This window comes from Pseudopipra pipra, chromosome 6 (genome assembly GCF_036250125.1).
Source record: "Pseudopipra pipra isolate bDixPip1 chromosome 6, bDixPip1.hap1, whole genome shotgun sequence".
Classification (NCBI taxonomy): Eukaryota; Metazoa; Chordata; class Aves; order Passeriformes; family Pipridae; genus Pseudopipra; species Pseudopipra pipra.
In genome coordinates, this window is record NC_087554.1 from 47201712 (window position 1) to 47218215 (window position 16504).

Sequence of the window (16504 nt, forward strand, 5' to 3'; positions counted from 1 at the left end):
CTTTTCCCCAAATATCCAATTTCACACACAATCAAAAATCTGCTTCAGAGAAAAAAAAACAAACAAAAACAAACAAAACACAAACCAGAAAATCCCAAAACAGTTGGATTAGTTTTTTCTGGATTTGTAGGTCTTGCCTGGCAGATACTCTCTATGACATTGATCTCACATCCAAGAATAATATGAGAAAATTACAAAATGCTATCAAATTACTTTGTTTTGAGAAAAAAGTAAGGTATTTGTGACATCATGGTTGACGGTAGTTGAAATGCCCCAGCAATAGACGTTTTTACAAAAAAAGCAGTCAGAAAGACAGAGGACCACCAGAGGATGGAGGACAGATGAGTTTCCAAGGCATACATTTTCTCTCTCACCCATCCCAGACAAATTTAACACCAACTACATTTTGAGATTATTTTACAGAAAACAGTTTAGACTGCCAAAATGAACACTACAACATGAAGCAAAAGAACTAAGGCCATATCAAAGGAGTACTTAATATAGCTAATGGGAATATCTAAAATTATAAGAGATATCACAACATTCAATAGTCAACTACTGAAAAGCTTTTGGTAGAGTCTACACAAACTTTAAATGGGAGCTTTAAATGTGGCAGAAATAAGGAAGAAACATTGTTTTCAAATACCATCCCCTTGATTTTGTTATGATTTGAACTACATTCAAATTATTTTTCCTAGCATGTAAGAAGATGCAGGAAACTACATTAAAAAACATGTATTTAGCCTGTAATTAATACTAATTTCTAGATAGTGAAAGTGAATGCCTTTCCAGCTGGGGCTACATGTACCCTTTTGTGAGGTGTCTGGCTATGGAGGGGACTGCAGTGCCCCTGGCAGGTCAGTGAGAAAAATCTTTACACAAAATATACAAAAAAATCTCAGAGATTCCGCGTTAAGGAAAACAGCAACTTGCCCAACAAAATGTAAATATAAGCCTATCACTTCTTCAGAAAGTTCAAGTCTAGCACATCAGCATACATATATTAATCAATGGGATAAATGCTGCTTCTCAAAAGTATATTCTGTAGTTCATTTCTAAGGTGCTTCTTAAATTCTTCAGTGTAATGCACTGGGAACACTCTAAGCTCTTGATTTGTCACTTGCTTCTCTGAAATATGAGCGATTTGCCATAAGTTTCTCCCTGGCATTCATTATTCTTCGACTTCCTGTCAAGTTACAAGAAGTAGGCTTAGATAATGAGGGACAAAACGGGGCAGAAACTTTCTCCTGGCTGCAATGCACCGCTGGAACGGACGTTTCGAGCCCGCCCGCTGGGGGGGACCCGCAGCGCCCTGCGCCCTCTCGGCTCTGCCCGCCCGGGCTGGGGCTGCGAGGGCGAGGCCTCACGGCGCTCCCGCCGCCATGGCAACGGCGAGGCGGCTGAGGCGGGACCCGCCGGGCCCGGCCCGTGTCCCGCCCCGCCTCACCCGCAGCGGGGGACGAACCGCCACTGCCGCCTGGCCGAGCGCCGGCCGGCGCCGCCCCTTCGGGCCCGGCCCGGGGCATGGAGGGCTGAGGATGGAGAGCGGCGGCAGGCGGAGCCAAGGTGCGGGGGCTCGGTGGCGGGCGGGAGCTGCGTGCCGGCGGGGGCTGCGTGCCGGCGGGGGCTGCGTGCCGGCGGGGGCTGCGTGCCGGCGGGGGCTGCCTGCCGGCGGGGGCTGCCTGCCGGCGGGGGCTGCCTGCCGGCGGGGGCTGCCTGCCGGCGGGACGCACTACCGCCCGGCCTGCCCCGGCCGTGCCGGCCGAGGGGGTGCGGGGCGCGGCCCGTCTCGCCCGGGGCTGAGGGCAGGCAGCGCCTCCCCCTTCCCCGCTGCGGTGTGGGGCTGGGCACGGCGGGGGCCGGGCACGGAGCCTGCGGGGCAGCGGGGGCCGCTCGGGGTGCTGCGGCGGGCACTGAGGGGGCTCGAGGCTCGTCCCTCTCGCACCCGGCGCCCCGAGCTGTGGGCAGCGGGGCCCGGGCGGGGCGGCGGGGAGAAGAGCCAGGTGCCGGGGCTGCGAAAGAGATTGACAGCCTAGTGTCTAGAAACTCCCTAAGGGTTGTAATCCTCCGAGGGACGGGCCCTGGAACTGGCCGTCCCGCAGCCGTCATCGCGCTGTGCTCCTGTGTTGTACCGGCATCGAGAGCCGCTGTGGGCAGCTTGTCAGGCGGCCGGGATCCACCGCTGCGTTTGCGAGGCCCAAATTTCTGTGCCAACTGTTTTTTGAGTCAACTTTTGTCTTCTTCAAAGCTGGTATTCACGGTTTGTTACAGTAGATGATGTTCAACATCACATGGTATTTGGCTGCAGATCCAAGTATTTTGGCTTGGGACTTTAATGCAAGTGTAGTTGAAAAATAGAAGACAAAAGCTTTGAAGGTCTTATAAATGGTTCCTTACACACGTTTAACCATCTGTGGGCTGCTCTGGTGCTCTGTTCCTATAGTCTTATGGCTGTTGGTCATTCATGATAAAAACAGGCATAAACACGCAAAAATGTTTGCATGAGCCAACTCTGGAATAAGATGTTTTTAGATATGAACTGGATTACATGCATAATATAAAACTATGGTAGGAATTAGTCTGTCCTGCACTGTAATGTCAAAATTATACATAGCTGCATAAGGTCAGAGCCTTTGAGATAACGTTATGCTTTCGTGTTGCATCTCAGTGTCAGTTCCAGTCTTTGGAGACAGTGACAAATGTCACTTCAGAAGTCTGATAGCAAAGTAGAGCTTGAACGTGAATTCTAATACTACATGGGAATATGAAATTCAGGCAAAAACTAGTATCTTGTGCATCCAATTTTTATGCTCTCTTATATAGTGTGAAGGCAATTTTATTACAGATTTATTCTTTTTCTGAGTCTTCTTGTTTTTGGTTGTCAGAATACTTTTATAGACAATCAGAAAGCATGCTGATTGTTGATTATAAAATGGGAATATGTAGGATGTAGGATCTAAATTTCATTCAGGTTGCAGCAAGCTTTGTTTGAATGACTTCTGTTTAACAAAAAAAAAAAGCTTCAAAAGTAGGAAAGAACCTACCATGTGTGTGTTAACAGGGAAAGCTACTGCTTCTCTGCATAGAAAGTTATGATGGAGTCCGTAGTGTGTGACTGGCTAGCCCAGTGTCTGGGTTCACAGGCACACAGGATGAATTCTTACAGAGAACAAGGATTAGCACAGGCAGAGATAATAATTCCTTACACTGAACTACCCTAAAAATTTGTGTGCCTGAGCAAACTTGGCAGAACAGCCATTGGATTGCTTGCAGACAGTTTAAGAAAGAGAGAGAATAACACATCATATTTATGGTTTCTCTGTAAGATAGTTGTATCTACACACTGTCCATCCAAAACATTAATGCAGAAGAGGTGAGATACCCTATTCCATGCCCTTGTGTGTTCTGTGCAAAGTTTATTGTTCCGACTTTGCCTCATTATTGTAAAGAAAGAACCAAAACATTTTATTTGTTTTGTATCAGGGTTTGGTTTGTCTAGTGAGAATACTGAGCAAATAGAATTCTTTTTTTTTTTTAATATATTGAACTATATAGGATTTGCATGTAGGTCTTTTTGAAGTTCAAATAAGGCTGAGGGGTTTTTCCCCCCATAGAAATATTGAAGAATTAATCCGTTATGTTTTTCCCTAATTCCAGGTATAAACCTCGAAGTTATTTACGGTAGTAATTTCAGGAGTCAGTTAATATACTCACAGATTTGTAGTATGACCTCAAATAATCTGAATACTGTAATTTTAAACCAGCTTTGTTGCTTAAATCCAGTCTTCTGCACTGGGCTGTTTAATTCCCACAGCCAGCGATTTGCACATACCTGAACAGCAATGAAATCATACGCTTACTGTTAGTCAATGACACACATTTATACCACTTTTATAATGGTGGGAAAGTCATCATTACTTCTGCATGGAGGCTGCTGTCATGTTTAGGCAGTTTGCACAGGCTTCAAAGATTCTAAAATTAAATTAAAATACTTCACACATTTTCAGACAACGCCATTTTACTTAGATTTTTACTGCATTGCAGTAAATTCTTGCATTAATTTGACTGGAACTGAAAGGGTGTTAACACAGATCTGTGACTTCTGAACTCCTTTTTTTCTTTGTATTTCTTCATTTGCCACTTGAACAAACAGCTTGTTAAACTCAAGCATTATTTGGTAGTATCAGTTCAGTTTTTCATAAGTTGAGTTTAGTCAAATAGTCTATTAAGTGAGTTTTAATCACTTAATGTGATTAATCCCATCTCCATTCAGCAAATAAGTTTGTGTAAGGACTTAAGTGCCAAATTGGTCCCATTACATTGAAGATTTCTTACATGCTTCAAGTGAAATACCTGTTAAAGTAAACAGTATTCAAACCATTAACCCTACTAGCTTCTTTTCTTCAGATTATACCCTGCAACTTTCTCTATAGCACAGCGGGTCAAGGTTTCTCTGCTCTGCATTCTGGGCAAGGCTATCTGTGCATTAGACTTCAGCTAATCTATTTCCAGGTAGAAATAGGAGAGGGTGGAAGTTAATAGCACTAAGGGGACGAGGGAGGGGCCATTCTTGTTGGCACAGATTATACTAACAAGGGAGATTTTTTTCCATACATGTAGAAGAATCTACATATCATGCGTCTGTATGTTTAGACATATATTGTACATATATATACATATATTTTATCTCTTGGTCTGTGTGACAGTAGATATTGAAACACTTTCAAACTGCATGCTCATAGGATGACATGTTGAGTTCCACACAGCAGTAGAAGTCAGAGCACACATTGGTTGTGTAGGATGTACTCATGAGGTTGTGATCTAGCACCCTTGAATAGTAGCACCGTTCCCCCAGGGGAGTTGTTATGGCACATAGTGGCATATGCTCCTGAATTACCATGTACCTTCTTGGACAGGCATAACTATCCAGGGAACTCAGGTTAGTAACCCTGTAAGACAGCAGTGTCTGAACTGTGGTACGAGTATTGATAGTTGTTCACCTTTCACTTAGTAGCAGCATATAGTCACTGCTGGAACACCATCCCTCACACACCCTTCCAAAACATCAGAAACTGCAGGTGCCACTGCTAATTCCAGAGATGCTGGCCAAGCAAATGAGCATAGAATCATAGAATTGTTAAGGTGGGAAAAGACCTTTAAGGTTATCAAATCCAACCATCAGCCAGGACCACCCCGGTGTTCACCATTAAACCATGTTCTCAAGTGCCATATCCACATGTTTTTTGAACACTTCCAGGCATTGTGACTCCACGGTTTCCCTAGGCAGTCAATGCTTTCTAAGCCAATGCTTTACAACCCTTTCCATGAAAAAAAATTTCCTAATATCTAATCTAAACCTCACCTGGCACAAGTTGAGGCCATTTCCTTTCATCATGTCATTGATTACCTGGGAGAAGAGACCAACACCCACTTCACTACAACCTCCTTTCAGGTAGTTGTAGAGAACTGACTAAAGTTCATTTGCTTCTGACTGCATCTTGTATTGCCAAATGTGCTACTGACACACAGCTCTTTGTTTCTGCTTTTGGAGTATGAATAGAGCAATAACTTGCATCCAAAACTTCCCTTAAAGGCCACACCTGTAGCTAGAAAAATTTTAACAAATATTTTTCAAGAATTATTTCATCAAATATGACTCAGTATCTTTTCAGGCTACTGTGCTATTTCATTAGATTTCTTAAATTTTTCAGGGAAGGGTTTGACTCTTGAAACTGAAACATAATTTTGGTTGCATGGTTTTAATTTATGCAGACTATTATTAGATTATTAGTTGTAAAGGACTGAGGGACCTAACTCTTAGGCACTGGGAGTACATGTAAAGAAGAGCTTTTGTGTAATCCAGCATGTTAAGTGTATAAATAGCACCCATCTAATTAACGGCTTAGAAGGTTATGTGTAGTGTGTGTCAAGGCGTGTATCACTTTCATCGTATTTTGTCTCTGACACAAATGATCCCATACAAAATTCAGATGGAATATTTGGACTTTTATGAAATCAGGGCATTGTGTTTTCTTGGGGCTTTATCAAGTTCTGCAACAGAAAATTTAGGTAATAATGACTATTTTTAACTGAATTCTGCCATTTCTTAATGAATCTTAAATGTGATTCTGTTAAAGCTGGCTTCACATCTACAACTTTATACTCTCAGAATTGGTAGGAGTTTTGTTATCACTGAAATCAGAAAAGAGTCCAAGAGGCTTCTGTTTTCCTTGCAGGAATAGGGAAGAAAATACAGGTGTGATTATTAAGTACTCACTGTAACTTTCAAATAAAATGGAATACTATCTGCATTCCGTAAGTGGCTAAATCTAAAGCCACGTTTGAAGATCTCTCATGATTGCATTGGTGTTGTGAAAAACTAGTGTTTTAACCCCTTCTCCTAAAGGAGGAGTCTGTGGATGGGTCACTGCTCTCTGCTGGCCCTTCGTTCTATCTGGTTCTGCATCTACTAGCTGACTTCAACCATTAGAGTAAGAACTAGGAGTATTGTCAGTGACCGGGTAGGAGAAAACCCAACAAATTAATACACATTTTTTAGAGAAAGTAGTTCTGTTCTGTGTTCTTTCCCAGATATGTAAGTAAAAGGTAAGTACTAGTCAGCCAAGGAGATAAGCAACCAGAGAAGCTTAAACTAGATGACCAATTGTATTCATAGCACCTCGCCAGCCACAGCTGAGCAAGTAGGGGATGGTTGAGGGGAGGAATGACCACAGGTAAGGAAAAGGTGGCAAACTGGGGACATGAAAGGGGTTTAGAGGATATGGTATGAAAGATGGGAGCTACATGGATAGGAGAGCAGGCCTCATTAGTAGTAATATTATTAGGGTATGCTTTTTTTTTTAGTTATATCATCATGCTAATATAAAAGACAAATAGTTAGAAATAGAAAAATTAGTTTCTTATTTAAATAAATTAAGTTTAAATCCAGTGTGGATCTTCTTAATCGGGTTAATCTTTTAATGTACTTTCAGATATCAGTTTTTACTCTATATATTTCTGTGTTGCATTCATATGCAAACAATTTCTGTAGCATAAAGAGGTAATGGATACTTTAGTTTAAAAATTCACATAGTACCAAAAGGAGAGGAATGTGTATTTTGGGGCATAGTTTCATTCCTTTAACTATGACCTTGTCAGATATATTACATTAAATACTTAAAGGAGTTTCTATCACTGCTTGAACTCATTTTGGATTTCACAGAGATTATTTAAGCCACTTTTGTTCCTTCCTCAGCATGTGTACAGCATTAGTGCTGTAGTGTACTGTTAGTTGTATGGAGTTAGAAGAGTGAATTCGTAGCAGGAAGCCCACTGAAAAGATCACTAAACTAGTTGGTGGAACAAAGGTGGTAGTGATAGAGCATCCTTGACTTGCCTGAAATTCACAGCACAAACCTTCTGCATGTAGTTGCCTGAATTACCCACTTGAACAAAGGTGTCTCTAACTATTTCAGGTTTAGAGCATTGAGATTTTGGGGGAAAAGAGAAGAGGAAAAAGAGCTGTCAGCGGAAGAAGTGAGAATCCCAAACCTTTAGTGTAGCGGCTAGAGCGTTTGTGCAGAGCATTTGTCAGCTTGGGCCCTTATCAGCCTGAGAGGGATCAAATCCCCAAATACCACGCAAACGATGCAGTTCTAGTCTGTTAGAGATAGGGGTGCTTTCTACATTGCCAGCTGAGAGGAGGCAAGAGTCTTGGAGCCACAAAAAAACCCCCAATGCACAAAAGGGTTAAAATATCCTGACAGAGTGATAAAAATACTCCTCTGGAACAGCTGGGGAGACCTGAGGTCTAAATCCATCTTGGTCTGAAGGTTGTTTGAACCCAAGCTAAGGTCTAGGAACTGCCCTTTGGAAATTATAGTGTTCACACATCTCTGCACAGTTAAGGAAAGGCTTTATGTCTTGTAGTGCTGGATTTAGATGCCTATATCCAGTGTCCCACCTCCAGTCTCTGTATTTTTATGGATTATCTTTTAAGTAGCAAGTCTTGGTGGGTAAGGATAGCCTGATTGATTTTTTTCAGTATATTTTATTTGCTGTGGCTGAAGTACACACTTGTTATAAAAATAGCAAGTCTAATACTTGTGTTTAAAATCTTTCCTGGGAGAACATTGTAATGAAAGACTGGGCTTCTCTCCAGTACATACTCACTTTCCAAATCTGAAATGGCTTTGTAGAAAAATGATTTCCATAAATTCTCCATATCCACTAACAACCAGGAAGCAAAGTAACAAATAGAAACCACCAATTTTCATCATTTTTAAGACTGTAAAAATAGAATTAAAGATAGGATGCATTTAAAATGAAAATATAATTTAAACAAAATATCTTAAAAATCTCTTTGAAATAATATAATTATTACTTAACTTAGATACCAGCTGGAAAAAATTATAGGGAAAGTTTTTTTTTATTTTTTTCTCTTCTTTGTTGCATATCACGCAAGGAACTAAAAGATCAAATGAATTTCTAAAAGTTCTTAATATGTTTGCTCTCTGTTCTTCAGCAGAACGCTCATTATGGGAATCGTAATTTTATATTCAGTGCGGACAGTCCACTTATATCTGTGAGGAAATTTATGTTTAGATCACACGTATCATGTATCAAAGATAGTTTTGTAGTTATCTTCCCTTTGTTTGGCTTATATTTGATTAACTGTGTACACGCATGGCTGGGCTTCGCAAACGAAGATTTGGGAAGGGCTCCACCCACGTTTGTTGCAAGCGTGTTGGTGGCTGAAAAGGCCAATACGAGACAGGCGTGTCCGGTTGCAGAAGGCACAGCAGAAAGACTCCTTAGGAGGTATGTTCTGCAAGGCACGATTCTTTCTGCATTGCCTTTTCTCCTCAAGGGTGATCCTGCGTGCTTTCTCAAAAGCATCAGCAGCGTTATAGATGGTGTGTCTCCAGACCTCCCGATTGGAGGCCAGAGTAGACCAGTTATGTTGATCAATATGGCCAAGGCTGAGATGTTGTTTCAGGGAGTCCTTGTATCTTCTCTTTGGGGCTCCTCTCTTGCAGCAGCCAGTGGCAAGTTCACCATAAAGCAGGATCTTAGGGAGGCAGTGGTCCTTCATCCTTGAGACGTGCCCTGCCCAACGCAGCTGTGTTCTCATCAACATGGCCTCAATACTTGTAATTTACTGAAAATCCAACCTACGCCTTCAAAAGGATCTTTACGTATTTAAGCCTTCAACTTAAGTTGCTTTTGCTGTTGTGCAAATAACTTTGAAAACACAGCCTGAAGCTAACCAAATACCTGTGCAAGTCAGAAGACAACGTGAAATTATAGTTGTGAAACATTTGACCATTAACACTTCCTACCTTACTTCAGCAGGTAGAAATATTCTCCACATATCATATCCTTCTGTTTTTTCTCTGACATTAGCAACATGCACCTTCATTGTAAATATTTGACACTTTAAAAAGCAGTTTTGAGTTTCAGACTGGAGATATTGGGAGAGTACTGTAAGTTGACTTCAGTGTAGAAAATGTACATTTGAAGAAACATGTATGTGAAACAGCCTGGAATCCTAAGGAACCAAAAATTTACTTATTTGCCTTTTCTGTTTCAGTAGAACTGAACATTATTTTAGCCAAATTAGTTTCTTTGACCCTTTTTCTGTGATAAATTTTCTACATGTTTTGTGAAAACAGGTGGTTCACAGAGAGAGCCTCAAACGCCCTCACTGACACACAGCTTACAGGAACAGCTGAGGTACGTTATTTGGCCTGGGAGTTAGAGAATCTAGGAGCAAGCACCATAGGATACCATGGGTGGACCATAGGAAGCCTTCATCACAAGTTCTGCTGTTTGTGGAAATACAAGAAAATGTAGTTTGCCAGAATAGAGGGCCCCTAGAATCCAACCATATATTAAAAAAAACCCAAAACACTGTTCAGCATTAACTTTTACCCAGCAAGGAAATATTCTAAACAGCAAGAAGATATTGTTTGTTAATGATGTGCAAGTTTTCAATGAGTCCAGTACTAGAGGGGCTGCAATCCTGGCATTTCATGGGTATCCTAAAATATGAGCAGTTGTGAATGCTTTTATTTAAGGTTTTTTCACTTCCTGAAACAGGCATCAAAATTGTAATGGCCTAGGTATTTTCTAAGGAAGTTCAGGGATACTTGTGAAAGTGCTGAGTACACGTTATCCTGCAATTAGCAGGAGCAGGGTTGCAAATCCATCTGGTTGGATCAGGGACTTGAAAAATTTCTTTGGTGGCACAGAAATTAGAACATGCAGGGGGAACTGAGATTTGGGAACGTAGTGCCTGAACAAAGGCTCTGACTTCTTAACAAGAGATGTTGTGTTTTCAGTGCGTTTTGGACTTCTGTAAATCAGGGATTGCGGTGTGGATTGGGAGTGACTCCGGTGCTGTCCACATGTCCACAGCCGAAATAAAGGACACAGAAATGTTTTTAAGTTCTTCTTCCTCTCATTTCCTGACAGTTTTTCTTGCCAATGAAATACTGGTCCTGACTTTTTTTTCCTCCTACCCTCTTCCCCCAGATACAGATTAGCTGTAAAGGACAAAACCAACAGCCAGTAGTGTTTTCCATAGAATTTATTCTGTGCCATCTGCTGGTGATGTGAAGCAAGTGAACATTTCAAAATCGTCTGGATTCTCTGTAGTGCTGAACAGTTGTGTCTCCAGCTGAAGACAGTAAAAGCAACAGGTTTCTGAGTGTCTCTTATCATCTTTAACTCAGGACAAAGTAATTTATTTACTTGAAGAGAATCTGCTGTAATTATAACAATGTCTCTTCTGTCACATGAGTTAGAGGTACTGTTGTAAGCATTGATCTGACAATACCACGTCTGCCTCCCTCTGGAATTATAACCTAGCTCTGAACTACAGAAAATAATGGAATATTTAGGTTATTTTGGGGAATTGTGACTAGAACACTTCTTATTCTCAGGTGTCTGCTATAATCTAGATTTCTGATATATGGGAGGGGTTTTTTATCATTAGGTGAAAATTTTATCAACTGAAATGTTATCATCTAACATTCAAGTCCTCTAGAAGACTTGCATTCTTTAAATGTGGACATTGTAACTTCAGGAAGTGGCGGGTTTCAGTGTGGATCCAGCTATACTGTGAATACCACACATATGTAATAGTGTATGGTAGAGAAATATAATACATAAACAGGAAAGAAATCCTTTATTGACAGAGGTTTACAGTCATTATGGAGACAGTAATTCTAAATCTAATGAATTTTTGCTATATGTTTGGAATTTTAATACTTTAAAAATAATTTAGCATTGTTTGTCCCTATGTATGCTTAAATCACAAACTAGGAAGAATTGTATCACCAGGGGAATTTAAAATGAGCCATTTGAAATTGATATGGGTGAGCAGGATTGTTGTCCTTTGGCTTTAGAGAAAACAATATAAAGATAAAACAATTGTAGGACAGTTAGCATTTTCTTTTTTTTTCTCTTGTCCCTTTTTTACTGCGAGTCTGGCAACTTCCCAGCAAAGGGAGTGGGAGCACTATTATTGCAAACACCACCTCTAATACTGGAAAACCACAGAAGCCTGCACTCTATAAAGGCTGACTTTTGAAAGTATGAAATCCTTATAGGAATTCAAGATTGCCCTGGTACTTGTTGTGCTTTGTAAGAGAGGAGATGGAATCTGTTGATACAAATTTAGTGTCATTTCACAACAGTGTTCTAAAGGTGTTGCAGATTCCTAATTCATGTGCCAGTTTTTAAATCACATTCTCCCTGTATCTTGGTGTTTAGATTAAGTTACTTAACTACACTGTTGTATTTCAGTAATAATAGAAAAATTAAATAAGATTTTTTCCCTCAGTGAAAAAGGTCCACTAGAACCATTAATGAATTCCTTGGAGAAAGATTCTAACTTTGTCTTTGTAAAAATACACTTTGGGATTTTTTTTTTTTCTAATTTCAGTTTTTGTTTGACATTTTGTTAAAGTGAGTGAACACCCACCTTCTGTCATTCCCAGATGTGGTCCAGCAAGTCCATTTAAAGGGCACTTAAGTACTAAGAGTAATGGTAAGTAACATGTACTTTCATCAGAAGATTGACATGGTTCCTCTTATGCCAATTAATTTATTTTATTATTAAAATGTTATTATAATTAAAACCTTTTCATCAAGCTATTTGGTGAAGTTTATAGCACTTAGATTTAGTATGCATTGCTGAAAATGCTCTCAAGGAGTAAGTTTTGCCTTGACTGTACTGCTGGCTATAAATAGGTAGCAAGACAACCAAATATATAAAGATGTCACATCTGTGTTAGCTGGAATATATATATGGTTACCACTTAAAGAATCCTTGAGGTTAAAAATATTCCTTTACAGTCAGTAGTTTACATGGGCTAGTGTATGTTTCTGTGCCATCCTTGCACCTCAGACACTTTTTTTCAAACGAACATAGAGGGAAGAAACAGGAAGTTTCCATGCTGACATTTTCATAGTCCAATTTCAGCCACTTGTGTAGCTGTTTATTGAGTTAGTGGGCTCAGTGGGAAAAGATAAAGGAGACACAATGGTTTTGTGTGATAGTAACTGGCAAAGAAAAATGGCTGCTATTGAGCAAAGAAGTTAAGCACACTGTTGTTTAAGCTTTATGACTTTGAATTGAAGGTAATAACAGTTTAAAATTTTAGTATTCTTGTTCTCGCCTTTGTAGTGTTCAAATGTATTTTAATCTTACAGCTTTCTGCATAGACTCATCTCAAAGTCTGACTAACCAATACCTCATCAGAGATCACATGATGTCTCATTATAACAGGATGCTTTCAGCCAAAGGTAAAAACCTGCATGTATGAATGAACTTTCTACCCCCAGATTTAGCTCATTCCTTCAGAAGAGGCTCATATCAAGAAGGAATGAACTGGATTGTAGTAAGTGTACAGTTATTCCTGTTTCTTACTAAAACCAGCATCAGCAAGGAGATATAACCGCTATTTAATAATACTTTTATATTATTGAGATTGGAATTTTTGTATTAAAACCTTTTCCTTAAGTGTTACCAAATATATTACCCTAATTTTACAGTATTTAGTGCTTTAATGGTCTCCTTCGACTTTTCTTGAAGTTATTCTGTGATTTTGATATATGATGAAATGATGAATTAATAATTAATTCAATTAACTCTAATAAATAATGAAATAACATGCTGAACTGAAAATCATGGTAACAGTCACAATAGCAAAGATACAGAATTTATTTTAGGAATGAAGGTAGAACATTTTCAGTTAAACTCAGACCACTATGTCTTTTTTATAATTTATATTTTATAATTTCTTAATTTTAAAAAATTCATTATCTTTTGTTTTTACTGCAGTGAATATAGTAGCGAGTTTTAAGGACCGTGTATTTGCAAATGAGAAAATCAAGTTACTGGTAGAGTCCATGCTCACAAATATAGTGTTATCTCTTATGTAACATATTCAGTATCCTTGGGTATGCAGGTAAATGCCATCAGCACAAAATGTACAGAAACCTTGTGTAAAGAATTTTCATGGAAGTGATGATTCTTACTTTAAATATATGTTTTACCCAAACAGCTTTATCTTGCGAATTCTCTGAATGTATTAATATCAACCTAATACTTTAAGTACATGGTAACTATCATGTTTTAAAATAGAGAAGAATTAAATTAGTCTTTGTTCTGTATTGGTTTATTGCTGTTTTTTCCTACCTCTCACATATATGAAATAAATACTGAATCATTCCCATTTGGTGTTTTTCTTATTTTTAGCAGCTGTAGACTGCTCAGTGCCCAAAAGTAGGCTGACCAGCATCAAATGTAAGTACTTGATATCTATATATTCTGGAAAAGCTTCTGTAAAACTTAACACAACAAGAGCCAGAGAAATAGAAGAGTAACAACAGAATACAATAAAGCATTCATGTATCTGCTTGTTTATTCCGCTTTTCGCATCATTTTCCAGCTAGTTGTAAGAATCTGCAGCAATGTGAGACCAGTGAGATGGATCTGTCAGTGATGACTTGTGCTTAGCATGACAGTTAATTTTGCTTAGTATCCTTTTCATCCACACAGGCAGATGAAAATGGAGCACATAAGGAGAATTTCAACATTTTCTCCTGTTGTGTCATATGATGTAAGCTTAAACACTCAAGAAGAGAGCTTAGTAGTGCCAGGTAAAGAGAAATTTTGGGAATGTGGGCACCTGGGAACCGAGGCTGAAACTTCTTGTTCCGTTGTGCAGAAAACAGAGCCAATCACAACCACACAGCCCCACAGCCTGGATTAAACTGCAGTTAATTTTTCTGCGAGTTGTCTAATTTCTTAACACTGTTTAAAGATACCATTATTGTAGCCTTACTTCATAGCGTTAACCAAAGTGCAGTACTTTCAAATAATTGATTTATGAATAACTAAATGAGTATATAAGTCAAAGTGGATAAATAGCAGCTGTTTGTTAAAATATCAAAGATATATTTCTGTTATCTATCTGTCTTTAATGCAGTTAGAAAAAGTTCTTCATTCTCCAATTTCATATTCAGTTACGACTGCTGAGGTACTGGAGAAAAAGGAAGTCTTTTTTAAGGATGGAAAGTTAAATCTTCTAATGACTGAATACTTTGTGGTTAGTATCAAATTCAATCAAGCCAAAGTGATACTACCTATTAAAAGTATCAAGAGTAACTAAGATATCAATCATTCTTTTGGCAGACTCAATTTCATTAGCACTTTTTTCAGTACTTTGGCATAAAGAGTTGAGACTGAATTAAGCAATGAGCTGCACCAGGATCAGAGATGCTCTATGGGCTTGCCTTCTGCTTTCAAACGGTACAGCACAAGTAGTAACAGTATTGCAGGGATATTTAAAGCCTCTGATTGCAGTAGGAATTTCAGATCACCTATTCTGTAGAGTCACCTGAAAAATGTCTTACTTCTCATGCCCCACCTCTACTGAGCTTTTCTTTGAAACAAGCATGAAAATAGAGGGTTGGTGTAAGAAGAATATTTACAGCGGTGTGTTTCTATAATGAAAAACTCATGTAGCTTTTCTTTCTGCATCTGCTAGAATCTTTCTTAGGTTCTCTAATTAACAATTAGTCTTCCATACCTTTTCATGTCTTGGGTTTTTCTTGACACCAACAAATGCCTGTTTGTTTTAGAGTCTGCTGTCTTTACAGATAAAATGCTTCTGAGCTGATAGCTTGTGTGATTCACACTGGAATGAGCTTCCTCAAATAATGAGTTCATTTTGGGAGACAGCGACAGTGCCTTAACCTTAACAGATAATTGTCTTGACACTTGCAGGTGTGCTCTGAGTGAGGAAATTTCCATTTCAGATGGCAAGGCTTTGTGCAATACATTTCTCTTCCAGTTCATCCTACTCAGACTGCTGTCTGACTATGTACCTCTGTCCTAGTCACAGACAGAACATTAATCTGCTGTATGGAGTGTGATGGAAACATTTCACCGTTGTTGCTGCTTTTGTTTTTACCCATCTATTTGGTAAAACTGGTACACTAAATTCTTACTAAAGAACAAGGTACTGCTGCTGTATTTTATCTTATTAGAACATGCATACAACCAGCACAGCCCTAGAAGATATTTCTTATTCATGAGAGAAAAAAACCTGGAAAATGGGGATGAAATAAAGCCTTTTATTAAAAAAAAATCCTTGATTTACCTACAGTTATTCCAGCTTAAGACTTGGGAGTGCTAATTCTTACTCAGTTGGAATTTATTATATTCCCAAAATAAAGCTGGCTCCTAAAGTGAAACTGAACATCATAGTTAAGGATTTGGATCCTAGTCAGTAGCACAGGATTCATTTGGAAGTAATGTTAGATTTACTTCTTGGTCTCACAGAAATGAGTATACATCATGGTTAAATGGATCTTCTTTTTATCCTTAGATTTAGCTCAGTTCTAACATACAGTTTGTTTCCTTGATGTTCTACACTGAGCAGAATTGCACAATAATCAAGTGAAAGTGAATTTACTAGTTTTTAAAATCTGCTTAACAAAGCAATAAATAATGTTATATTTTTTTTCCCTTAAAAGTGGCTTCTCAAGACAGTCTTATGTCTCTGCCTCACTTTTCAGGTTTCATTTTTTTAGGTGCTTTATGTTCCCTAATAAAAATTAGAGTGCCAAGTTAAAGATAAAAATCTAAATAATAAAGCAAGCTTATGTAAACAATAGAATTTTTATTAGAATATTCCTCAGTGTAGTGTTTTTACTTTGCAGAGTGGGCACCGTCAGAGTTTATTTGTCCTCCTTGAGCTTCCTAATCAAGATAGGACTTCTGCCAACACTAGATCAGTCCGAAAAGTCTTGGAAACTTCCAGGGATGGAGATTCTGAACCCTGAGAAACCTCTTTCACTGTTGCAATATGTGTGGGTCTAAAAGGTTTTTTCCATGTATCCAATTCAAATCGTGTCAGGACTAGAACTAAACTTGCTTGAAAGCATTTATCTTGGCAATTCCAGTTTTGAAGGACATATTTTGGAT

At 39.0% G+C, this 16504-nt stretch overlaps 1 protein-coding gene across 5 annotated transcripts in view; it reads left to right on the plus strand.

The window, feature by feature from the left end:
- The first annotated feature begins 1219 nt into the window (after positions 1-1219).
- Positions 1220-16504, plus strand: part of SPATA7 (spermatogenesis associated 7) — a 36186-nt gene continuing 20901 nt past the window's right edge. For 3 of the 5 annotated variants that reach the window (XM_064658924.1, XM_064658927.1, XM_064658925.1), the window contains exons 1-4: positions 1220-1566; positions 11975-12055; positions 12721-12813; positions 13769-13816. In XM_064658924.1, the coding sequence (XP_064514994.1) occupies positions 1257-1566; positions 11975-12055; positions 12721-12813; positions 13769-13816 (532 nt within the window). In that variant the 5' untranslated portion in view covers positions 1220-1256. Of the gene's footprint in view, positions 1567-11579; positions 11599-11974; positions 12056-12720; positions 12814-13768; positions 13817-16504 lie in introns of those variants that run through there. The other 2 variants (XM_064658928.1, XM_064658926.1) reach the window with 2 other exon arrangements.